Consider the following 26,811-nt stretch of genomic DNA (forward strand, 5'->3'; position numbering starts at 1 on the left):
GTAGATTAACATTAAAACTATTTTAAAATGCTAAGAACTTAATTATTAGGGATAAAAAAATATATTACTTTTAGAAGAATTACTAAATTAAGTGAAATGAAAGTAAATTTTAACAGAATGAATTAGTGCATTATAAATTTAAGATTTTTACTCATAATAAAATTTTATAATGACTAGTAGATAAATTTTTAAGGAAAAAAAAAAAGAAAAGAGCATATATATAAAATATAAATTATATCTTTTTGTTTTTAATGTATGAAAATTATTTAATATTTAATTTAAAAAAAATTGTAATTTAAAAATAAATTTTAATTTTATTATTTATAATAATATCTAGATAAATTATTCTTAATCACATTAATTTTATTTTAAGTAAATTTATTTTTTTTAATTTTTCTCATAAAGATTTTTATTATGAAATGCTTATAAAACAGTTAGTAGATAATTTTGCTTTATAAATTATATATATCTTTTTTGTTTTCAGTGCACCGAACTTTTTTAATATTTAATTTAATTTTAAAATAAATTTTAATTTTATCCTTTAATAATATCAATTTTTTATAATAGATAATTATTCAATTATTTTTTAATCACATCTAAGTAAATTACTCTTAATCAAATTACTTTCATTCTAAATAAATTTATTTTTTAATTTTACTTTAATCACACTACTTTCATTCTAAATAAATTTATTTTAGATTAAGAATAAAATTAAAAAATAAATTGAATAATTATCTTTCATTAAAAAAATAATATTAGTAAAGGATAAAATTAAAATTTATTTAAAAATTGAAAATAAAGTTTGATTAAATTAAATATTAAAATATTCGGTATCTTAAAGACAAAAAGATACAATTATACTTTATTATATATGTACTATGCTCTTTTTTCTCTTTTCTAAAAATTTATCTACTAGTCATTCTATAAAGATGAGTAAAAATCTTGAATTTCTAATACAATTTATTCCGTTAAAATTCACTACTATTTTACTTAATTTGGTAATTCTTCTAAGAATATTGGATCATTTTTTCTATTTAAATCCCTAACATTTCAAAATCATCTCAATGTTATCCTATCATCAATTTTGCTAACAGATTACTAATAATAAGATAATATTGAGACAATTTTAAAATGTTAGAGATTTAAATAGGACAATTTAAATATTAAGAACAACTTTAAAACTTATTCCAAGTATTAAAAATAAAATGGTGCTTTATTTTATATATTATTTTATAATTATTTATATGAATACATTTATATTATGTATTTATATGTTTAATTTATAATGATAATATTTAATTTCACACACAATCCAAAAGGTCACAAGTACAACTAAATTATTTATAATAGAAGAGGATAATACATATATATAAATTTAAAAAGGTAACTAATTTTTATATATCATTTAAATAGAAGATATAAAATATAATTGATAAATATATAATATATAATTAATATATTTTTTATATAAGTTATAATTTATTTATATAAAATTATAGTTTATGTTCAAATATATTATTTGGAATAAATATCTAAATTGATCTCTAAAAATTTTTAGATCGAATACTTTGTTTGCAAGTAAATTTTTATTATCTAAAAATATTCGAAAATTATTTTTATTGGACGTGATTAAAATCTTAGTTTCATAAAATTTTGAAGTGAGTCTAATTTATCCTAAAAAAATATTTGTTGGGATCAATTGTTTTATAACAAAATTGGTAAATATTTATTTATCCAACAACGTATTAAAATTTTGACTAAAAGTGGCTATAGATGGACCAATTAGATAGATGAAAGTGATTCTCGTGGATCAAATTTTTAGAGAAAAAAAAATTGTCAATGATCAACATATCCAATCTAAACTTTTAGGATTAATTTGGGTATTTATTCCATTCCTTGAATCAATTCATAAATTTTCGACAAGCCTAGCTATATAAATAATTTCAATTTTTTATGAGTTAACCTTGAATTTGAATTTGATCTAACTTAATTCTTTTCGACTCAGGTCGAGTGTAAGATCTAGAAGTTTTTAGAAGATTTTATTAAGAGCTAATTTGGACTTATTTATTATTAAGTATTTTAATCCTGAAATTATTCTATTAAAGATAATTAAAATAAATTCTGATTAATTGAGTTTAAAATAATTTAAAGTTTTATCTGATTTTATAATTATTGAATTATTTTCTATATTTAAATTATAAAGTTTAGCAAATGTAAAATAATAAGAATTTTATATGAATTGGTTTAAATAATTTAGATTTTTGAAATTTAATACTTTAATTTTTATAAACAAAAAAATTAATTATATTACCTTATATTTTAAATTAGTATACTTAATTAAAAGCAAGTTAACAAATTAATAATTAAATAATATTTTTAAAATAATTTAAAGGGATTAATTTAGAAGTTAATTTAATACAATATCTCTTAGTTTTATTAAAATTTAACAAAATCTTAATTTACCTAAAAATTCATAATTTCACATTTGTCCCAAATTAAACCATAATTCTAAAATCAAACACACAAAACCCTAATCCCTTCTAACCTAACCCTCCACCGCCACACTCCCAGCTTTCCCCAATACCCAACAATACTCAACGTTGCTTCACAAGAAAAACCAAAAGAAAGAAAAAAGAAAGGGATAAAGAGGAAAGGGGCTGCGATCAGAAGAAGGGAAGGGAGAAGGGAACGTCGCCGCCGTTCAGCCTGTCCCTGCCGCCGTCGTGCTGCCACCGGACCGTCGATCACATTGCGCAGAGTTTAAGAAGAGAGAGAAGCCGTTGCCCAGGTCAGAACTGAGATGAAAGAGGAGACGCCGCCAAGGTGCCATCGCCGTTCCTTCGTCGCCGCCGCGGTTGACAGAAGAAAGAGCGAGATCCGAGAGAGCTGTGAGGGAAGGGCGTCGCCGGAGGAGAGCTTGCCACCGCCGCCGCCACTGTTCATCGCGCCGTCACCTCTAGCCCGCGCCATTGCCAGTCGCGAGAGAGAGACACGTGCCATGAGGGAGCTGCCGCCATGGAGAAGCCGTCGCGTTTCTGCCGTCGGGAACGCCTCTGCCGCCCAAGATTCGCTGTCGTCGCCGGAAAAAGTACTGCCGGTAAGGGTTTTAAGCTTGGCCTCTATTCTTTTGGATTCCGAGAACCTTTATCGTCACTGCATGTTTATTTCAGTTATCTGCTGTCGCTGCTTGTTGTTCTGAACTGTTGCACTGTTGTTGCCGCCGTTCGGGTCACTAGGAACGTGGCAGTGATCACCGGAACCACCATCAAAGTTACCGTTGTTTCAGTTCAGTCGTTCGCCCTTGTTTGGGTAAGCAATGCGTCCCAAAACCTATAAATTAGTATTTCTATTTTAAGTTAGTTGAGGATCTGAGGTCTTGGTGTCATAGGATCGAGTTACGGGTCTTGATTGCTGAGTTCTATGGCTGTTGCATACGGCATCAAGGTGCTGCATCATCACTGGAGCTGCTATTGCTCCGTTTTCTCAATTATTCGTAAGCCCAATAAGTCGTTTCTTGTTCCAAACTCTTTTAGTTGCTGTTCTGTTATAGATTATTGAATTTTACGCGACATTAATGTTTTAGGATTGAGCTAAGGCTATGTTTAGAGGCTGTGGCTGTTGCGGGGACGGTCGATATTAATGCTGTTCCTGAGGGAAAGGAATTTAATTGACACATTGGGTTTGGGTTTCAACTATTCGAGGTAGGGGTTTTTCTTAAAATCTATTTTACATTACAGAGTTGTGATAAATAGATATTAATGCAAAAAGATATATTTCTGTGATTATATTTGTCTTGTGGATGTGATGGTTTGTTGGACTGGATTGTTGGGTGCTTGATTGCTTGAGTGAAGTACGATTGTTGATAAGAAGTGGATTTGAAAAGTTATTTACTTGATTATTAGGAAAAGTGGTTTTTCTTGGTTTGAAGTTAAAGCGCTTTGATTTTGAGTCGGTCTGATTTTATAAATGATTTAATACTTGAGCTGGTTTGACTTTAAAAAGAGTTTTATTATTGGAATTGGTCTGGTTTGAAAATAATTTGATACTGGAATTGGTTGAATTTTGGAAAGTGATTGAGATTTGGAAATGGTTTGAGAAATGTTTGGATGGGACCCGAAAAGGGTGGCAGTATCCGAGTTTTAAAGGAGATGCTGCCGAAATTTTATAAAATTAGAAGTTTCATTGAAAGTAGTTATTTTAAAAAGGTTTTAAGTATTATATGATTTAAAACTACCTCATTTATCAAAGGAAGAGTTATGTTTTGAATTGGGATTGTTAATGAATGGAATGAAAAGAAGGATGATGAAGATTTTCTTTGAAATATGGTTTTTGAATGAATTAGGAAATGAGATTTGGATTGATGAATGATGATGATGTTGAGATATGGCTTGAGAATGTTGAGATATGATCTTTGAATTATTCATTTGGCTTATGAATTTGAAATATCTGAGATACGAGGTTCCTTGGATTAAGTGCCGTGGCTTGCCACCACGTGTACCAGGTTGAAAACTCGATACTCTGTTGACCCTACGACGTAAGTGTGACCGGGCACTATATAAATTTTCGGGAATGTTACCCCCATTGAACAATATTGATTATTTGAGAAAAAGCTATGTATAGACTCTTGGGGATGCACGTCGGGGGACAGTCTAAGGACAATTCAAACTTGTCGGGTTGGCTGGATAACCGACAGATGAGCCTCATCAGCCATAGGACAGGCATGCATCATATGCATTTGTATGCTTTGCTTGGGTTTGAACTTGTTTTGGTTTGTCTAATTGCTAAATTGTCCTTAACTGCTACTTGAACTATTTGCTGTAACTGCTACCTACTTGTGTTTTCCTTGTCTGTCTTGCCTATGTTTGTCCTGGTGTACTACATTTGAGAATGAACTTTGATGCTGAATTAATGATGGTGTTGTTTGATTGCGTGGTTGGTTTCTGATTGAGATTTTTCTTATAAGAAAGGAAAGGTTTCATATTTCTAAAAGATTAAACATTGTTTCTTTGAAAAGGTTTTGAACAATTTCCTATTGGTTTTTAAAAGATTCACAAGGCATTGATAATCACTGAACTTGAAAACAGTTTTTTTATTGAATATCTTCTTATGACAACTTTGAAACTCCATGGTGAGACCGTGTGGTTAGGTTGTCACCCCCCTACAGCTTTACCTTTTCAGGAACCGGATGAAGAAGCATTTAAGAAGAATTATATTGCATTTGGTTTATATGTTGTTCTGTTAATTAGATTATTTTCTTCCCTCGTCTTTTTTTGTATTACAAGTTTGTAAGAGGGATAGGAATTGTATGTTTTATATGTATATTATATTATGAGTTATTATGTAAGGAGTCTTGTATATGAATCTATGCTTATTTGTATTTTTCTTAAGTTAAAGTGTTTATTTCCGGTTTTCAAAGAAATCAGCGATACAGTGTCGAGTCACAGGCTCCTATTTTAGTATTTAGTATGTAAAGTAGTCGTAATACTTCTTGCTATCAGAGTAGCGCAGCCGGAAGCGTGACTTCTGATAGTGAGGGTGTTACATCGAGCTCTATGATAAGCTAATTTCTTTAGCATTATTATCTTAACATAAATTTTATTTTAGAAAAATCAACAAATTATATATATATATATATATATATATATATATATATATATATATATATATATATATATATATATATATATATATATATATATATATATATATATATACATAATAATTAGGGTTAAGTATAATTTTAGTCTTTATGATTTAGACAAAAAATTTTATTTATCCTCAATTTTTTTAGCATTTGAATTCGTCTCTATAGTTCAATTTGATTTTAAAATCATCATTTTTACCTAAATATTAAAATTCTAGACCAAATTACTCCTATAAAAAAATATAATTTTTTAAAAAAAAAAAGAAAAAGAACATGAGCCAGCACATTCTGCAAAAAGAGAGAAGCACGGAGAAGAGGAAGGTGGCGACGACGCCGGCGAAGGAGATGTCGCGCGCCGTTGTCGCCGTTTCTGCTCTGCGCTAGCACGTCCATGAGCAGGCAATAAGTTGGAGACGGCGTCGACGCAAGCAGATTGGACGACAGAATCAGTGTTGTGTTGCCATTTCTGTTTTCCAGCGAGCTTTGCCGTGTTGCTCCTTGCTCGCTTGCCGCTGCTCCTCGTTGCTCGCCGCTGCTCGTTGTTATTCCACAGGGTTCCAATCCTTTTTTTAATTTGTTGATTCTTTGGTACTGATTTCTGCTTTCATTTCTTATTTATTAAATTGTTTTTCTTGCTGTCTTGTTATTGTGTCTTGTTGCTGATGTTGGTGTTTCTTGTTTATTTCTTCTGTTTCTGTTTTAAAACTTTCATTGCTGTTGTTGGCATTTCTTGTTGGATGAAGAAGAAAAAGAAAAACTAAGTATTTTTGGTGAAAAAGGTTGTTGGAGAAGAGTTGTTAGAGAATGGTATTTTGGTCCGGATAATAATCTTAAACCAAGTTGAACCTTAAGAACGAATTCGAATGTAAAAAAAGGTTGATGACAAAACTTTTAGCCTAAAATATACGGACCAAAATTATACTTAACTTTAATAATTATAAATAACTTTCTTTTCTAATTTCAAAAATCTTGTATTATTATGATTTCATAATAATATTTTTTATATTTTATTATAATGGTTCATATAAAATGCTTAATAACGATGAAACCTATAGATAAATTTATAAAGTTTAATTAATTAATAGAATAAACAAAACAATTAAGTACACTATATCTATATATATAAAATGCAACATCCTATCCTTCATAGCTTTACATTTAAGTTATAATTCAATGATAGTTTGTGATTACATTTAAGTTTATTCATATATATTTCTTTATAATTATCATACATGATTTTCAAATCAATGGCTAGGAAGTGTGCCCTTCACATTATCTTGGGGGAATCATTCGAAAAGATCTAAGTGTCTGGCTACATCTTGTAATAGAGGTCAACAAAGCATCTTAATCGCATATCATTTGATTTTTAATCACAATTCATCATAATCATCATCGTCCTCAATCATATTTTGACATCTCAAATATTCATAGACAATCATTCCATAACTCATATTCTCTTCAATCATATATACCATTCATATCATCCAAACATAAATACAATTTACAATTTACAACTAATTAATCACAACATCAACCATATTCATTTAATTCTATCATAGAAACAACCAGCCTAGGAGTTCATGTTATATCACATGGTATTTACTCAAAACTTAAACCCATACCTTAACCATGATGAATTCAAATCCCTTTAGATTCTTTCCTCCGTCCGAGTCGAAGCTTCATCCAACGTCAACAAACCTCAACAAATACTTCGCAACCAAACTAATTCAATCCAACAAGTCAAGCTAATTCATATAATCTAATCACAACAATTTGACTCAATAATCGTACTAAGATTTTACTTAAAATTAAGAATAATGAAGGGAGTTAAGCTTCCTTTGTACCACTCAATCTTGGGTCAAAACTTTTTTAGTACTCAAGGTTGAACCTCCCCTAAACATCAAAAGTTGAATTTTTTTCAACACCAAATCCAAAAACGTGAACATGAATGAAACTGAAAACTGGGCAAGGGTTTCAAGGTTTCTTATCACAATGCTTAGATAAAATTGAAGAGAAATTCGAGACGAACGCGTAGCAACAAACGGGTCATCAATCAGAATTTCGAATTGAAAGTGATGTGAATTTGAGTGATTGAGTGAATAGTGTTCTTAGTGCTCTCTTTTTTCTCTTAGGACAATGATAAATGTTTGAGTAAAGTATCGTTTTTATTTCTAACGTTTGGGGTAAGTTCTATTTATATCCCTAACGTTTAAATCGTCCTATTTGTATCCTTAACATTTATAAAAGTGATTCAATGTTATCCTACTATCAATTATACTAACAAATCAGATTATATTTTTCAATTATTCTCACTTGAATGTATTCATTCTCAATTAGGTCTCACTTGGATGTGTTCGATTTTAATATTATATCCACTATTTGTGTTTAGATTCAATTATGTCCCTAGAAAAGTGAATTATGTAAATGTTGTAGGAATTAGTTTCAACATTTGATGAGCTATTTTTCGGAGTAGATAATCGATTCTATCCCAAACATTTGTATTCTAACTTCAAGAAGAGATTTTTAAAACTCAAACTAAAGTGCTCATGATGTGTAATTGATGGCAGGATAACATTGAATCACTTTTACAAACGTTAGTGATACAAATAAGACGATTTAAACATTAGGGACACAAATAGAATTTACTCCAAACGTTGAGAACAAAAACGATACTTTACTCTAAATGTTTTAACGAAGATAGTGAGCGGGCCTTGGGCCCAAGTGTGATCCAAGTCTACTTTTGGTATGTTTGGTTTATCCATGGGCTAAAATTTTACAGATTTAAACTGTTAGTTAAAATACCAATACACATTTTTACACTTTTTCACAAGTAACAACATTTTTTTACTCAAAAAAAAATTTCAAATTCAAATTTTATTGTTAAATTTTTAAATTATAAATTCTAATAGTTTTTATATATCCCAAACATCTCAATTTCAATTAACACAAATTTAATTAATTTAATTTATTAGCTAGTTTTTTTCGGATTTTACATAAAATGCGTCATGTGAATCAAACTTAATTTTTTGCCAATGAAGTACGAACATTTTGCTGAGTTGCCGTATTCACGTGTTGGACACATTTTGGACATGACACTCACTGACAATTGTCCGATACCCGTATCTGTGATGTCCAACCGTATCTTAATAAAAAGTAAAAAATTCTTTTCTAAATACATTTGAACACACCTAGATACTAATCAGCGTGTTCAATCTTACTTTAATATATATTTTTAAAATAAATATAAATATAATATATATTATTATTTATTAAAATAAAAAATATTTTAAATACTTCATATAATTAAAATAAGAGACTAAAAATAATTAAAATGATATCTTATCTAAAATCCGTATAAGTGTTCGTAAATCATAACTTTTTGCAAGCCGCCGTCTCCTTTTCAAAGTTTCCCATTTGATTTGGTCTACAGTGACACATACATACACGCACATACGCATTTTTCATCAATTAATTAAATTAAACTAAATAATTAATTAAATAATACTAAATCGCTAATACAACTGAAAATCTAATCTTATATCTTATATAACAATATATAAGATAGCTCAAAGAATCGCGAAGATTTCGAAAGAGATAAAGATTCTCAACATAAATCTTCTATCTCGTTATATCGAAACCAAATTAGGAGAAACCATACGTAACATAAAATTAGGACTAAGCAGTTTTTCAGTTATTAAGCTCATAATTAAAGAATTGAAGCAAGCCAGTGAACTATTGAACAAGATTAATATTCTATTCAGCAAGAAGATGACAATGGTGGAAGAAGTGGTGGCTATAGAGGAGGAAATCAACGCGGTCGCGGCTCCTCCGCCCAACTTCTCGGTGGTCGAAGACGGCGTTTACCGCTCCAGCTTCCCTAAACCTTCTAATTTTGCTTTTCTTGAAACCCTAAATCTTGAATCCATCATGTAAGTTATTATTGTAACATTATACTTTATTACCAATAATTTCTGTAATTATGCATTCTTTTCTAACTCATTGCATTATTTTTTTTAATCTTTGTTTAAAATTCATGAAGATTACTACTATTAATAATTCAATTGGTGGATATTTTAATATGACTGCAGATGCTTATGCCCTGAACCCTATCCCGAGGAGAATCTTGAGTTTCTTCAATCACATAATATCCGTCTCTTTCATTTTGGTATTGAGGGCAAGACGGTAATTAACCTACCCTGCTTTCTCTTCTTCCATTGTATAATGCTTGCTAGCTGGCTCATAAATTGTTTTTAAATTAGTATATAGCGTTTCAACTTTGAACATCCAAAGTTGGAATATATCGGAAAATAGAAACATAAGAATTTGGATTATCATGTTTGACTATTCTATTTTTTTTCTTTACTATTCAAAAGATAGTATATTCAGTGACATATAAAAATTTAAAACTTTAAGGGGGCCGGCTTTAGGAATTGCATTAAACATGTGTATTTGTTTATTGCTAATAATAATTAGTCTTTTCTTGGGTGCTTATTTGCAGGATCTTTCTCAGTCTATTGTCAAAGATACAATCACAGAGGCTCTCAAAGTTTTAATTGGTACACAACTTTTTACATTATTTACATCATTATAATTTATTAGAAAAGCAAACTCAAATATTTTTCATATTTATCGGTGTTTATTTTGAAGAGTAATATTATTTATTTAAAATTTTTTATAAACTAAATTCAACCAAGTTATAAACAATAAAATTTGAAATAATGCTATTCATAACTAATTTTTATTAATGTTAAACTAACTTAATTAAATTTAGTTAATAAAAAAATTTAAATATGTAATATTATTCTTATTTTAAATGATAAATAAGTTGTTAACATTTTATTTTAAAGATAAAAAAAAATCTATCACCAAATTTAATTACAAATAAATTTTTAACTTTTGTAAATGGGAACATAAATTTTTTCATACTGAATTCAAATTATCGCTCGAGAAATTTATCTGTCTCTTATTTTTGAAGATCAAAGACTTATTTATATTTTAATTTGGAAAAAAAATTTATCTTTGTTGTGATAAAAAATTAAGAACTTATTTTTTTTCTTATAATTAACTCAATTATTTGTATTAATTTTCAGATGTGAAAAATCACCCAGTTTTGATCCATTGCAATAGTGGAAAGGTAAGCGTTGACTTGTCAAATTAATGTCTTAGTCATTGCATTTTTTTTACATGACTTACTTTAAAAAAAAGTATAACAAATTTACTTAACTAATATTGGTAAATTTTTTTAGGATTATAATTTAGAGTCTATATAATTAAAGATTTATAATTTAGAATTTAAATTTAAAATAAACAAAATAATTTCAAAAAAAAAAATTCACTGATGTTAGCTAAAAAAAATTAATTCTCTAACATTACTTAATCCTTAATTACATTCCTTATTATTCTATTATTAATATAATTTTGTCTTCTTTAATTTAATACAGCATAGGACTGGTTGCCTTGTTGGATGCATGAGGAAATTACAGAATTGGTGTTTGGATTCAGTGTTTGAAGAGTACAAAAAATTTGCCGGTGCCAAATCAAGAAATACGGATTTGGAATTCATTGAAAGCTTTGATATCTCAAACATGAGACAATGTCTTTACAGCATCATATACCAATACCAAGGATTTGCTTCAAACAAGCCTCGCTTGTTGTTTAGATCCGGTGACAACAATGTACAGAAGCCACAATTGACTAAAGTTTAATTAATTAGTTAGCAGCATCCACATCTTTGATTTGGTTCATTTTAACTTTTAATATAAACCAATTAAAGTTTATGTGGAGATAAGTTGGTGTTTCGTCATGAACAAAGAATTGAGATACAAGTCAAACCTTAACTTAGTGTGTCTACTCTCTAATTAGATGTTTGTTCTTTGCCTAATTGTATTAATATGCAAACATCTACTCCATTTAGTAAATTTTTGTGGAAAAAAATAACCTACACTTTATATTAGGTCTCCTGATTAATTTTCAGTGGAGCAGTGTAAACTTTTATCTCTCATTTTGAAATCATTTGTACAGCTTATAGTTTTTGTTAATATGAACTGTGTAATTACTATATTAACTATAGCTTTTATTGATATGACCTATGTAAAAGTAAAACTATAGTAACTCTCGCTATCTAGTTTAGGTTTTTGTGCAATGAACGGAAAATTTCTATTCATTGATATTTTTGTTGGAATTTCTAATATTTATTCTTTATTATTTAATTTAGGTTTAATTACTCTACTGATTCCTATAATTTCGCAAAATTTTCAATTAGATCCTTATATTTTTTTTTAATTGAGTTTTTGTACCAAAATTTTTTTTTAATTGGATCCCTACACTTTTTTTTTCTTTTATTTAGATCCATGTATCAATTTTTTTTTTTAGTTGGATCCCTATAAAATTAAGTCAATTACTACTAAGAGGGACTTAATTGAAAAAAAAAATTGATGCAGGGATCCAATTAAAAAAAAAAGGTATAGGGACCTAATTGAAAATTTCACGAAACTACAGGACCAACAGAGTAATTAAACCTTTAATATGTATATATTCTATTAGTCAATATATATTTGTATGATTATTTTTAAAGTAATTATTAAAAGGATATAAATTGATCTTATAATACATATAATTAACAAAAATTAACGTATTACAATACAATAGTATAAATAAAATAAATATCCATATTATTATTCTCTCAATGGATAAATAAGAGAAAGTGTGACTTAAATAAACTAAACAAAAAAATAATAATAAATAAAACAAAAGAACTGTTTAAATAGAGAGACAGTCTCATTTAAGACTACTCTTAAACTCTTTTTAAGGTGAAGGAAGCTCACATGAGAAAGTTGTAACTTTATCGCCATCTTTGCCATAGTGTCTACCACCGTATTTGCATCTCTCATAATCAAATGAAAGTCAACACGCCAATTCAAATGCATGATATCTCTTATTTTGAGCATCAATGAATCAATAAACCCAAAACCATTTTGGTGATTAGTAACAAAATTAAACGCTTCCACACAATCCGTCTCATAAATAACATCTCGTTGACCCACATTCCAGGCTAAGAAATATCCTCTCCAAATAGCAGACAATTCTCCTTGAAGAATACTATTACTCTCAATCATTCCCAAACACTCCCTTTGCCAACTCCCATTACAATCTCTAATAACACAAGTAAAACTAACACTATCACCCGAATCAGGATAACTAGCATCACAATTAATCTTGAAAATACTAATGGATGGGGATTCCAAAAATCATTTAGAGTAGAGGGAAGGGACATACGTTGTAATTCAAAAATATTCCTAAACTCCTTTTCTGAAGTTAATGCCAAACAAATCACTTTTTTCGGAGGCCAAGTTTTATGAGGATTAAATATGTCATTATTCCTTGCTCACCATATCCATCAAAGTCCCGAAAAGAACTTGAACGGATGCTCTCTGCTATGATACAAGAACCAATTCTTTAAATCCAAAGGATGACAAGAAATATCCAACCTATGCCATACAAGCTGAGCTTTTGGACAATCCCGAATACAATGTAAAACCAATTCCTGCCTAGAAAGATATCTTGGGCACCTATCCGATGACGATATCCCTCTTCTGAAGCGAAAACTTGCAGTAGGCCTTAAGACACAGCCAAGCCAAAAACTTGTGCTTTTCTGAAACAAGCTGGTGCCAAAGCCAAAGCCAATTCTCCCGCTCCTCCCAACCAAACAGTTGCTTACACAACTACAAGTAACCATTGTGTGGGTCATAAACTTTGGCAGCAGACCCAAACCAATTACAACCCACTTCCAGACCTACTTGCACATCTGGATTGTAAGAGAGAATATTACCTTTTAGATTTTGAGATAAAGGAGAATAAAGAGTATCCAAATGCTACCTACCAATCGACCAAATATCCTGTATCCGGAGATTTGAATAAAAAATGTGAACATAATCCATCTCATTAGATAACCGTCCTTCTCTCCTCTAGCTAGAAAACAAGAAATTCTAGTTCAAATCCCCAATACCCCAAGCAAACCCATCCTTTAATACTTTCCAAGCCTTGCAAAGACTCCTCCAAATGGAGAGTCCTTGTTCATAAGACAACTAAAACAGTCAAATAGAAATAATCGATATTTGACATCCAACAATTGAACGCATAACTTGTTTGGCTGCTGGAAAAAAGTGCAAACTAGTTTCGTAAGAAGAGCAATATTCACACAATAAGGATCTCTAATTTCCAAACCTCCATATTTTTTTGGAGTAACCAGTACCTTCCAACTAACAAGATTCAATCCTCTTCCATCAATTTGTCCTTTCTAAAGAAAATTCTTCATCATAGACTCTAATTTACTAATGATTCCTTTGGGAAAAATAGAGACCTGCATCTGGTACGTGGGAATAGCGGCTGCAACAGAATTAACCAAATAGAATCTACCAACCCGATTGAGTAAAATCCCTTTCCAGATTGCTAGTCTACTCCGAATCTTATCCAGGACACCATTAAAAGTTGAACGGGTCACCCTAGAATGGCTAAGGATAACTCCAAGATACTTGCCCAAGTCTTGGACAAACCTGATAGAGGATACCCTAGTAAAAATCTCTTTCCTTGTTGCAGAGACATTCTTGGAGCAAAACGCTTTAGACTTCTCCACATTAATCTTAATCCCAGATGCTTTGCAAAAAGTCTCTAAAACCAACATCACATTTTGCACTTGTCTCTTTGTAGCTTTACAGAATAGAAGCAAGTCATTCGCAAACATTAAGTGGGATATTCTTGGTCCTTCTCTAGAAACAGCAACCGGCTCCCACAAGTTCAAATCAATCTGATGACTAATAAAACATGTCAATCTCTCCATACACAACACAAAAAGATAGAGTGACATAAGGTCTCTTTGTCTAATACCCCGGTTAGGAGTAAAGCCATTCAAACGATTCCCATTCTAAAGAATAGATAAGGAGGAAGCAGTGACACAATTCATAATCAAATTAATCACCGGTATCTATGAAAGATTTCAAGTTGATTAGTCTCTACAATATAGTTTACAAGATCATCACGAAGGTTTTTGTTAATAGGCTTCATCCTTATCTTGTGGAGATTGTTAGCCCGTTTCAAGGAGAATTTATTCCGGGACGAGAAACTCCTAACAACATCATTATTGCTCAAGAAGTCCTCCACTTTATGAAGAAGACTAAATAAAAAAAAGACACACTAGCCTTTAAGATTGATCTAGAGAAAACTTATGACAAAATTGACTGGAGGTTTTTAGTTCATACCATTAAGAACTTTGGTTTTCCCAGTCCAACTTCATGATTTCAATTCTCATTATATCTTGATTAAATCTCTAATTAATAAAATTTTTAATTAATTATATTTTTATTTTTCAATTATAGATTATAAATAATTTTTCTCTTAAATAGATGTAAATAATAATGAATCAATTCAAGTACTCATATTAAATCATTTTAAGTGAGTAAAGTATTATTTTGTTTCTAATATTTAAAATAAATCTTAAAATGGTACATAACATTTAAATCGTCCTATTTAATTCTAAACATTTCAAAATTGCATCATGTTTATCGTCAAATTCTATAAACAAATCACTAACAAAGTTACACACATGGACGTTAATTTCCTTACCCCAAACGTTAACATTGACACATTTGCCTCTTTGCACCTATTATTTTTTCATTATATGAAAGATACCATTAAGAAGAAAAAAAGAATGTAAGACTTGTTATCCCCAACTCTCTAAACCCTACTATTTTTCTCTTCTTTGAGATAGATCTTATGAAACATTGTAAATTGAAGGTAATTCGTGGATCAATTTCACTTGTAAAGGAGAAGATTGTTGCTTTTTAATTTTTACAGGTGTTGATTTTATGCAGAAGCAAAAGGTATGTACAACCTATTTTTCTTTTTTGTTTTCTAATCAATAATGCATGCAATGAAGGTGGCAACGTATAGGGTTGTTTGCATTGTAATGTTTGGGGGTAGTTGGGGTTCATAGAAAATATTCTTTGTGGTCCTGAATTAATTAGGGCTTTTGTACTTTCTTAATCGCTTACTGATGTTGGGGTTATGAAGTATTTTGGGTTAGTTTTCTTACTCTAAAGTGGTGGGTTTATTTTGGGTTAACCACCAAAAATGCATTCGAATTATTCAAAGACGGACAATAATGACCTCCACTTTTATTATCGACAAAAATAACCTTTAATAATTTAAAAACATGCACAAAATACCTATCTTTCAAAAGAAGCATATTCCATTAACGAAAATATCTGATGTGATAAACGGAGACTCTCTCTCTTACGTCACAGCTACTACACCACTCGACACCACTCCTTCAAATCTCTCAAGCCCACCACACCTGAACCATTACCTGGCCTGCATCCTCACCCTTGCCACCATCACATGGTCGCCATCTTCTCATACTTACCGTAACACCATGAATCTCACCCCAATCTGAAACTCAAACTACAACCTTCACCTATCTTGCCGCCACCATATCCCATCGTCATCCTTCTAAAAATTCATCCCACTCTCACAGTCCGTCACAATAACAACAACAACAACATCAACACCAATAATAACTCACTCTAATTTCAACAACAGATTTAAAATTGAAACAAAATCAGAAGCGAATAGTGAATAGTTAAGTCAATGACAGTGAACGAAATAATGGAGAAGGCAGAGGTTGTTGTTGCGACGAATGATGGAGGAAGGAGAATTCGGAGCCAACTCCCACCCGTGAAGCTCGCCTTCCAGACTCGGCGACGCTTGCCTTCCAGATCCGGCGGTGCTCACCTTTCAATTCTGGTTGTGGCGTTCGCCTTCCAGCTCCGACCGTCAAGCTTCTTCCATTCGGATCGTGCTCGCGTTGTAGTTCTGGGTGTAGTTTTTTATTGTTGTGCTGTAGTTTTTGGTGTTGCGAAGAGAAGTCGACAAAGCTAGAGCTGTGGCTATGGCATCGGGAGGAGAAGAGCTAGAGATTTGGGATTTTAGGGTTGGGGATGGGGGATGGAGATACACGGTGAGAAAGAAGAAGATTTTGGGGATGGGGGATGGGGATACACGGTGAGGAAGAAGAAGAGATAAGAGAGAGAGAGAGAGAGAGAGAGAGAGAGAGAGAGAGAGAGAGAGAGAGAGACTAAATTTGGGGTTTTAGGGTTATTCATTTTGGGGATGGGGGATGGAGATACTCAGTGAGGAAGAAGAAGAAATAAGAGAGAGAGAGAGCGCCACGTATGTTTTTCGTTAACGGAATATGCCTCTCTTGACGGATGGGTATTTTGTGCACGTTTTTAAATTATTAAAGGTTATTTTTGTCGATAATAAAAGTGAAGGTTATTATTGTCAGTGTTTGAATAATTTGGAGGCGTTTTTGGTGGTTAACCCGTTTATTTTTGTTTATTTTTCTAATGATGATTGATATATGTAACAGGGTTTGAAGGCATAACCTGAGTTATTTTAGTATGAAAGTTTAGCACCAGGATATGTTTAATTTGGACTTGAAGGAGGGTCTCTGCAATATTTGGGTGGGGAGCTTACTATCATAGACTATTGCAATGAAGATGAGTGGAGCTTGATTGAGACATACAATATAATTCGTAAACAAGGCTATTTGAAGAAAGACATAGCAGCCATATGGTATAAGTCAGTAAAAGATGGCATAGAGGAAGGCTTAAAGATGCTATAAAATGATAAAGATGTAATGAAGATGGCAAGTATTGGGGTGAAGGAGGATATGGTTGAGTTGTATGCTATTCACAAAACTAGTGATGTCCAAGAAGATGTAGAGGATGTCCAAGTGTGTGTCAATCCTACAACAACAACAATAGTGGATGAAGATGGGTCTAACCGAATTGTTTTATATAACCCCATGATACTGGACAAGGGCAGAGCAATGTTGGATCAATCCCAAAGGAAGAAGTTGGGTCTAAGAGTGAAGGATTGGATAAGGAAGAAAAAGGCAGTGAGGCATCTAAGAATGATGACTATGAACCCATGGATGATGAGTCAGGGAGTGAATATTCTTGGAGTGATGATTCAAGAAAGGGTTATGCATCAGACCATAGTACTACTGAAGTTGATTTGGTGATAGTAATGATGACAAGGAAGGGGTTGTTCGGATTAATTGATGTTCACATTAGCAAAGAGGATCAATTCAAGTCTGCTCCTACTTAGACCTAAATTCATATTGCAAACAAGTTAGAAAATACAAGGAAAAGGAGAAGATTGTTGGGGGATTTTGTAATGAGGATGAAGGGTATAATAGTGAAGATTTTCTAGATGTACCATTTAGTGATAATGAGGATGATCTTGTTGGGAAGAAGTATTGACTGCACAAAACATGAGTGAGTACATTGAAACTTTCTATGTGTCAAGAGAGGAGTTTAAGGATTATACAAGTGCCTTTCCGTGGGGCGAGGTAACTATCATACTTCAGGATGTGACATATCATCCTGGTTTGCGCACGGATGGTGATTTGATTGACGGTTGCACTAGAGATTTTCAGCAGATCCATGGACACCCTACATGGTAGTGGGTTGAAGACTTGTTCCGTAATAGGCATCTACCATAGCCAGAGGACAGAAAGCATGTTTTTGTGCTCAAGATGACAAGGCTCAGGAACAAGGTGGCCCACATTCCGCCGGGGCAGATATAGCTACTCTTCATTAGTATGCTAGGTGTTACTTATTTATATTGATTGGGGAATATTTGTTTACGAACAAATCGGCCAACCTTGTCCCTCTCAAATGGTTGCCGTCCTGAAGGACTTCAATGCTTGCATACGATTGTCTTGGAGCTCTGCATTATTGTTGCACACCTACCATTCATTGTGCAGCACTACCTGACATGATACGACGGACATTGCCGAGTACATACCATTAGTGATATCATAGATTTACCATAGGTCACTACCTGACGTGATACGACAGACATTGCCCAGTGCATACCGTTAGTGATATCGTAGATTTACCATAGGTTTCTGTCTTTCTATTCCGTTGATTATGATGTTGTTAAATTTTGTTTGTGTTGTATTTGTTACTATGTGCAATATTAAGAACCGAATATAATTCTTCAATTATTCGGTTGGTGGTACTTGGACAATAGATGAGAAAATACTATCATGACAAAGGTCTACGATTGTCGCACATGCTTGATACTCTCAGGTTTGACGAGATACCATATTTAGAATCTTTCTATGATATACATAAATTACTTTTTAATGCTAAACAGAGTATTGTGCGTGTTTCCATTTTCGGCGGACACTGTACGACGATCTTCAGCCACATTAGATGGCTCTTGACTGAATTGGGAGCGATAGAGCGATTCGTACTTGGAGAGTCATGGAGTCGTTAGTATGCTTTCACTTTATAGAATTCCATCATGTGGTTAGGGTCAAGAGATAGCTCGGTGGATAGCAGCATCAGCCAGATGTTCGGGCAATGTGGATGAGTTTTTTGTTCAGGACAACCTGTGGTGACGATGTGTGGTGGCCTGATCGACACCGTGATTGGTATGATATGTGGAGGAAGCATGGCCAGCAACATAGGATGCTCACCATTGAGGGTGTTATCCCAGATCCTCCACCCATACAGGACTACTTGATTTGGTGGCAGGGAGCATGTAATGTCCGTTTTCTCTCTGGGGATGATGTATCGGCTAATCTGAAGGTTGCGGCCCTAACTGCAAATATTTTTCGATGGTCCTAGGTCAGAGGGATGTGTTAGACCTTCCACAATATGCTCCAGATCGCAGGCAACGTGCACGAAGACATGTCATAGATGATATTCGAAGGCTAGTTCAGAAGGTTCGGGAGTGGGAAGTGAGGCATGCACCAACGGATGTTCATTTGTCAGATGAGGAGGTAGAGTATGCACGCTAGAAGGAGGTCTAGGAGGATGTCCATCACCCACTTTCTTTGTTGGGCATGAGGCGGATATTGCGAGGGACTTCATATCAGGTTCCTTCTTCAGGGCACAAACAGCATGATCCATCGTCTTCAGTAGCACAGTATGATCCACAAGCTGGAGTATTCGGCACATAGTCTCCAGAGGACTCACTTTCATTGGAAGATCCAGTTTCAGCAACATAATTCGAATCAGACTCACTCAACTCTACATCAATACTATCTCGAGGATCAGCAAAGTGAAGCGACCTCGCCGCTACTAAGACTACATGAGGTATTAAAGAAGACAACCCAAAACCACCACCTACGTCACGAGTATCAACATACCACTCCATAACATGTTGCGGCATTAGCCTAGCATGTATATCGAACATTATACTAATGTGCTTATCAACTTCAACCCAAAACGTCCTGTTAATAAAACCTCTACTAGGTAGCATGATAGGAATCTATATGCTACTATACCAACTTCTTTCGAACCAGTTGCCCTCATGTTGCCCAAGATGGCATTTTTAAGCGCTAGAGAATCAACACGGCAAGTGCACAACATCATAGGTGAATTACACTCAAATATTACTCCCTAGTCATCGTTTCTAATGATCCTATTGGGATAAACTACCACAAAAAAAAAAAACTGATTATTAGTCATTTGTATGAGTAACAAGGAGAGGAGGAATAGATAGAATTGAGATGGATATAGTGTGATAAATAGTTGAGTCAAGAAGCTACTTATATAAGAGTTTTTTTTTTTTTTTAAGTACTTATCTAGGATGTAGAAATTCCTATATATTTATGCACGTATCCCGGATATAGTGCCTTAAAACTTTTTACGAGTATATTCCTAATACTATGCACCCGGTTTATGCCTAACTGCGCGTAGTTGTATCATATATCCCATGTACATCCAGTTTCTTTTTTTTTTTTTTTGTGTATTCTGCGTTTAGAATATCCAATTTGTAATATTATTGACTTTATTTCTCTGTACCCAAAATATGTAATGCGTGTGTAAATTTGTAATTTTTTCATCTATTACACATTTTCATAAATATTATATTTATTTAATTTAAAAAAGTATTAGTTCTGTCACTGATTGATGATTCGTGTCATTATCAAATTTATATTTGTATACAAGATTTAGAGAAAATTACTTCAAAAATCCATTAGAGAGATTTAACTACTAAAAATAATTTAGTACAAAAAATAATTAAGAAGAATTAATTTTTATAATATTTAAGAAAAAAAGATTAAATCTTTTTTATAAAAAAATAAATATATTCATAGGTTATTTTTTTATTTTTTATTTTAATTATCTATCATACTCATACTCTTATTAATGCACTTTTTATCTATAATATAAATTTATTGTTGCAAACCAACAATTTACTATTAATAAGTCATTTTTAACTTTTAATATAATTCTTTTATTATTATTGTGATAAAATATATGACCTCCAAATTTAAAATTTGTTTACTATTAAAATTTTTTCTTTTTTATTTCCTTTTTTTTTTCTTCTTCTAACATTGTTTTTTTTTTGGTGTCAAATTAATTTCTAAGTCTTACTTTGATTTTTATTTTAAATTTATATCTTAAATAACCTCATTATTTCATTTTTTTTGGTGACCTCACTATTTCATTTAACACCCCATAACGGAGCACAATAACAAGGCTGCGTTTGTTTCTGAGAAGACGACAAAGACAAGAAACTGAGAACAAGACACAAAGGACAAGGACACAAAATTTTGTGTTATTGTATTCTTTTTGGTGATAAACTAGAACAAATTATGAAAATCTAATTTATTCTAATTTTTTCCATTTAAAAAATTTGAGAAAAAAATATAATAATAAAAAATATAATTATAAAAAATTAATAAGAATAATAAAAGAAAAAATAAAAAATAAATTGTATCATTTATTAGTGTCTATATGTCTTTTCTGTTAGGATGAACATAAAATATACTAATTCAGTATTTCTGGACACAATATCTCTGTCCACTCATCTGTCAAATACGATTGTCTCAGTGTCCTATCCTTGAAAACAAACCCAACCTAACAAAATAATAAGAATTAAAAGAGAACTAATATTAATTAAATATAAGAGAAAAAAATAACAACTCCGGTCGCTAATAGTTGCATGAAATACTAATATGTTTATCTCTTCTTTAAAAAAACTTTAGTCCTTCGTTTGAAATATTATATAAATTAATTTTTTAATAATTTTTTATACTAATTTTTTTTTAATAATTAAATTTTTTTAATAGTCTTTTAAAAAAAATTTTTAGGATTTAATTTTTTTTACTAAACTGCAGAAAAAAAAAACTAAAATTTAAAAAGATATATATCATTTAATTAATAATTTTTATATTGTCAAAAATGAGGATTATATTGAATAATTTTGAAAATATTTAAAATACAAATAAGACAGAAAATATTAGAAATTATTTTAATATTTATTCCAAATATTTAAAACATAAATAATACTTTATTCGTTTTTTATTAAGTATCAAAACAAAAATTGTTTAATATATATTCTCTCTCTCCCTCATATTTTTCCTTCTCATCCCCAGCATCAGCTAACACAGTCGTAGAATCCCAGAGCCGACCCACCCACTTATTCATTCGTTGGTTCGTTCATTCTTCATCGTCTTGGTTTATGAGGTAACCTACCAACCCCCTTATCCCTCAATACGTTGTCGTTTTTGTTCTCCTTCACCTCTTTTCCACTTTTCCAATTTCCCCCTTCTCCTCTCCGATTTCATTATTTATTTAATTTCGTTTAATTTTCCCCCTCTTCTTATTGCAGCTCCAAGGAGAAACCCACTCTCGGGTAAGTTATTTCTTTAATCCCTAATTTCACATTCTTCTATATATTTATCTATTTTTTATACATCTAGGTTTTAACTTAGAATTATATATTTTAGTAATAGTAATAGCTAGGTTTGTATTCAGCGGAACTGCAATTATTTATTTTTTATTATTCAAAAAAATTGCACTTGGCAGTGATGGAACTTATGTTCTATTGTATTGAAGGCTTCTTATTGGGTAGAGACTCATATTCAGTTGTCTTCATGTGAAGATGATAGTTGAGAACGGTTAGATGATACTCAATTATTATTCAATTATTAACTTTACATGAAGACAAAACAAACATGAATCAATTATTATTCAATTATTAACTTCACATCAAGACAACACAAACATGAAGATAATTGCTTGTGAATGTCTACCTTTTTATTGCTATGAATTGGTAATACTGAACATATCTTATGATTTCTGATTTTTATTGTGTATATACTGAGCAATATTTTTTGAGAGTTTTGCCAAAATGCCTATTGAATTTCTTCTTCTCTAACTTCAGTGGCACGCGGATTAAGACCCGCAAGCGGAATATTGCGGCGCCTTTGGACCCTGAAGCATTCTCGGATGCAGTGGTCCAGATTTATTTGGATAATGCTGGTGATCTGGTAATATAACATCCTACATTGTATTTTCAGTTCAATTATTGATATTTTAATGATACATACTGATTTAGGTAGTTTATGTGTATAGGAACTTGTTGCTAAGAGCATTGAGTCTTCAGAACTTGACTTCTCAAGATACGGTGACACCTTTTTCGAGGCAAGCTTTCTGAACCAGTCGAGATAATTTTATTTGTTTTTGTTAGTTAATTCATGTTATGCGGATTGATTGTGCATATTTCATGATATCATGACTTTTACATCTAAAACTGTTAGGATGTGCAGTAAACTTGGGTGGTGTCTGATTTATGCAGAGCATTCCTCTGTGTATCTTTAGATTGAATAAATAACATTTATTTTGTTTTAGTAATGGTTACGTCACCAGTTATTTTATCAGAGTTTTTAGAACTAGTGATAGCTGTAGATGCCAGATTCGATGGTCAAGATTTCCTTCTCCATGCACACCCACCCACCCACCCACCTACACCTCTATTAGTCTACCCTTCTTTTAGTCTGAGATGCAACTCCCCTTGACACTGACATCTCTATTTGTATTATGATGCTGTTCATGTAAGTAGTGCAAATAGAAGAGTATGCAAATTTGCATAACTGTCAAATAAACCACTAATTTATATGCGTCATTTGTATAGATTGAATTGATGTTGAGTAGCAATATATTTCAATTGTTTCTTCCATTTATTTGGGTCAATCAGGTCATTCAAGTTGACATTGTCTATCAGTCTTTTGCTATAGTTAGATATGTCAGGACTTGTCAATCAGTGGGAAGTCCTTGATTCTTCCATGTAGTTTATTCTTCTTTGAATGTTTATCTGATATATGCTTTTTACATTACTGTAGGTTGTTTTCATTGGTTGTCGTACACAACCTGGAACAACCAAGCCTGATGAAGGGGATCGCCATCCTTACTCTATAATAGAGTGTGAGCCAAAGCGTGAAGTCATTTTGCCATCGGTGATCTACACACAAAAGATTTTGCGAAGGAAGCCATTCCTCATAAAGAATCTTGAAAATGTCATGCGAAGATTCCTACAATCCTTGGAGTTTTTTGAAGAAAATGAAAGGAAAAAGTTGGCAATCTTCACGGCACTTGCATTCTCTCAGAAGCTATCCGGTCTTCCTCCAGAGACTGTCTTCCAACCACTTCTTAAAGATAATCTTGTGGGCAAAGGGCTAGTTCTGTCCTTCGTAACTGAGTTCTTTAAGGAGTATCTGGTTGACAACAGCCTTGATGATCTTATTTCAATTCTGAAACGGGGAAAAGTGGAGGATAATCTTTTGGACTTTTTCCCCCCTTCAAAAAGATCAAATGAGTCTTTTGCTGAGCATTTCAAGTAAGACTTAGTTGTTATAGTCACGTCCTTATATATGCAGTTCTAATTCCTTTGGTGACCTTATTCTGGAATGCTCTTGGTTTGTTATATGCTAAGGACCTGAGATTTATGATTGTGATATTTGGTAACATACTTAGAGTGCAAGATGACGTGGCACCTATCTTAACAAAGATAGTAGAATCTTGCCTAAGATGATTTGTTCATGTGTGAAGACTCCTGTATAAGCCCTGCTAGGAAGAGTAGATTTGATTAAGAGCAGTACAATAGGTAAAAGTAAGAGTCCAAGAAAAACTATTGTTCAAACCAGTAAAAAATATTTAAATTTCTACCTGTTGACTGTAGATATGGTTTGCAATAGGAGACTATGTTGTCAACTTATCTATATAGCTGACTCTGCCTAGTTTAATGAGGCTTAGTCATTATTGTTATATATATGACAGGTGTTCTGTACTTCTGTTTAGTATTGCGTTGCAGACTTCACTGACGAGAATTTGGTTTAGTTTGATCAATTTAAAATTTGGAATTTGGACTAAGGAATCTTGCCTTTATTTCCATAAATAATTGAATTTATTTATGTAGTTCACTGAGGTGGATCGTTTAGTAGACTGTATTTTTGTTGTTTTTATCATTCCTAATGTTTTGCTTGCTAAGTTGTAACTTAAAGATATTAATCATGATAACATTTTAGGAAGGAAGGACTGATAACCTTGGTGGAGTATAATGAGAAGAAAATATTTGAAGTTAAACTTAAGGAAATGAAGTCTACTTTGACGACACTGATAACGGAGGAAGCTGATATATCTGAAGTCATAGAAACAGTGAAGCTGCAAGTTAAAGATGCTAAATTGCCAGATATTGAGGTTGTGCGGGTGTTGTGGGATGTTTTAATGGACGCTGTTCAGTGGTCGGGAAAAAATCAGCAACAGAATTCAAATTCAGCCCTGCGCCAGGTACCTTTAAATTATTTTCCATCTATGGCTATTTCACTATTTGTATTTGATTGGAAACTTATCAGCTCTGTAGTCTTAAACTAGTGTTCTTGGGAATCGGAATAATTATTAATAATGTTGGCAGTATTTTTAAAATTTGTTATGCAATTTGAGTCTAGTTAGCCTGCCCATGGCTGGAAGTGGTCCAGTGGTTTTTGCATTTTGGAATGGCATTAGTGTTTTACTCTCTTTATCTACTCTGTATTTGAATGTTCAATTTCTATTGTTGAATCTGAGTCTATAAATAAGAAGTATTTAGTTTATGAATATTATGTATTCATAGGCTTGCTGAGTAGTGCATAACTTCTGAGAGCCTAATCATGGATTAGGTGTTCTTATATGGTGTTAAAACATGTTTGTGTTTGCTTGTTTTGATGGTTGCTTTTACATGCATATAGGGACACATAATTTCTCATAAAGAAAGTCATAATTTTCTATTTTTCTTATAATGCATGTTCTATATTGCAAGTATTGACGACATCACTCTGTTCTTGATAAAGGTAAAAACTTGGGCACCATTGTTGAATACGTTCTGCACCAGTGGGAAGCTTGAGCTTGAACTGATGTACAAAGTACAGATGCAATGCTACGAGGATGCGAAACTCATGAAGCTGTTCCCTGAGATTATAAGGTCCCTTTATGAGCAGGATGTGCTGGCTGAAGACACGATTCTTCACTGGTTCCGCAGAGGAACGAACACCAAGGGCAGGTATATAATAATTATGGGCATTCACCAACTCATAAAAGTGGTTTTTTAAGTTTCCCATTTTTCTTGTGCCATTTATTTCCTAAGGTTGTAGCTGTTACTTAAAGTTTATTATTTGGAAATACTTCAGGCAAAGCTTTGTGAAGGCACTTGAACCCTTCGTCAATTGGCTTGAGGAGGCGGAAGAGGAAGAATGAGAGTGGCAGAGGGTCAGGGCTGAGATATTGCATTCTCTCTTTAGCATGCCCCATCACCTATCTACTTTGTGAGATTGGCTCATAATTTCCTAAGTTATAATTACTTTTTGTCTTCTTTATTTGACTTTGCATATGACTCTCTTATCTGCATCATGTCCGTTTCCTGCATGCCAGCGCCAGTGATTATGTTGTATTATGCATTTCTGTGCTTTGAGATTTAACTTAAATAATCTATTTTCTTTTAACAAAAACCATTGTGCATTGAATTTATTGATTTCAACTGCTTTGCTAGGTTTATGGATTGGTTCTAGATTTTTGAACGGGTCAAAGTTTATAATATGTGGGTTCAAAAGATATTTTGAATATTTTAAAGTCTTCCATTTCTCCTTAACGAGGTTTCTGAAAGAAAAGAGAAAAAAAGTAAGAAATGTTAGAAACAACACTTTTTATCAATATTAGCCAATATTTTGGACTAACACTTTATTTTTATACTATTAGGATTTAGGATTTAGAGTTTAATATTTAGGGTTTAAAAGTTTAGGGTTTAGGGTTTAGCCAACACCTTATTCTTTG

General features: G+C 32.1%; 2 protein-coding genes across 2 annotated transcripts; both read left to right on the forward strand.

The window, feature by feature from the left end:
- The first annotated feature begins 9,173 nt into the window (after positions 1-9,173).
- On the forward strand, positions 9,174-11,724 carry LOC107617392 (inositol diphosphatase DSP3). Its single transcript, XM_016319149.3, has 5 exons — positions 9,174-9,573; positions 9,733-9,826; positions 10,143-10,200; positions 10,735-10,778; positions 11,086-11,724. Exons 1-5 carry the CDS (start codon positions 9,413-9,415, stop codon positions 11,347-11,349), a joined length of 621 nt encoding a protein of 206 aa, XP_016174635.1. The 5' UTR covers positions 9,174-9,412; the 3' UTR covers positions 11,350-11,724.
- Positions 11,725-22,051: 10,327 nt separating this feature from the next.
- LOC107617391 (uncharacterized) lies at positions 22,052-26,489 on the forward strand. The gene is made up of 8 exons (XM_016319147.3): positions 22,052-22,194; positions 22,340-22,363; positions 22,895-23,000; positions 23,086-23,154; positions 23,853-24,346; positions 25,035-25,296; positions 25,836-26,044; positions 26,172-26,489. The coding sequence occupies exons 1-8, from the start codon at positions 22,190-22,192 to the stop codon at positions 26,236-26,238; spliced, it is 1,236 nt and encodes a 411-aa protein (XP_016174633.1). The 5' UTR covers positions 22,052-22,189; the 3' UTR covers positions 26,239-26,489.
- Positions 26,490-26,811: the final 322 nt, after the last annotated feature.

The sequence above is a fragment of the Arachis ipaensis genome, chromosome B9 (genome assembly GCF_059453495.1).
Source record: "Arachis ipaensis isolate K30076 ecotype BB chromosome B9, ASM5945349v1, whole genome shotgun sequence".
Classification (NCBI taxonomy): Eukaryota; Viridiplantae; Streptophyta; class Magnoliopsida; order Fabales; family Fabaceae; genus Arachis; species Arachis ipaensis.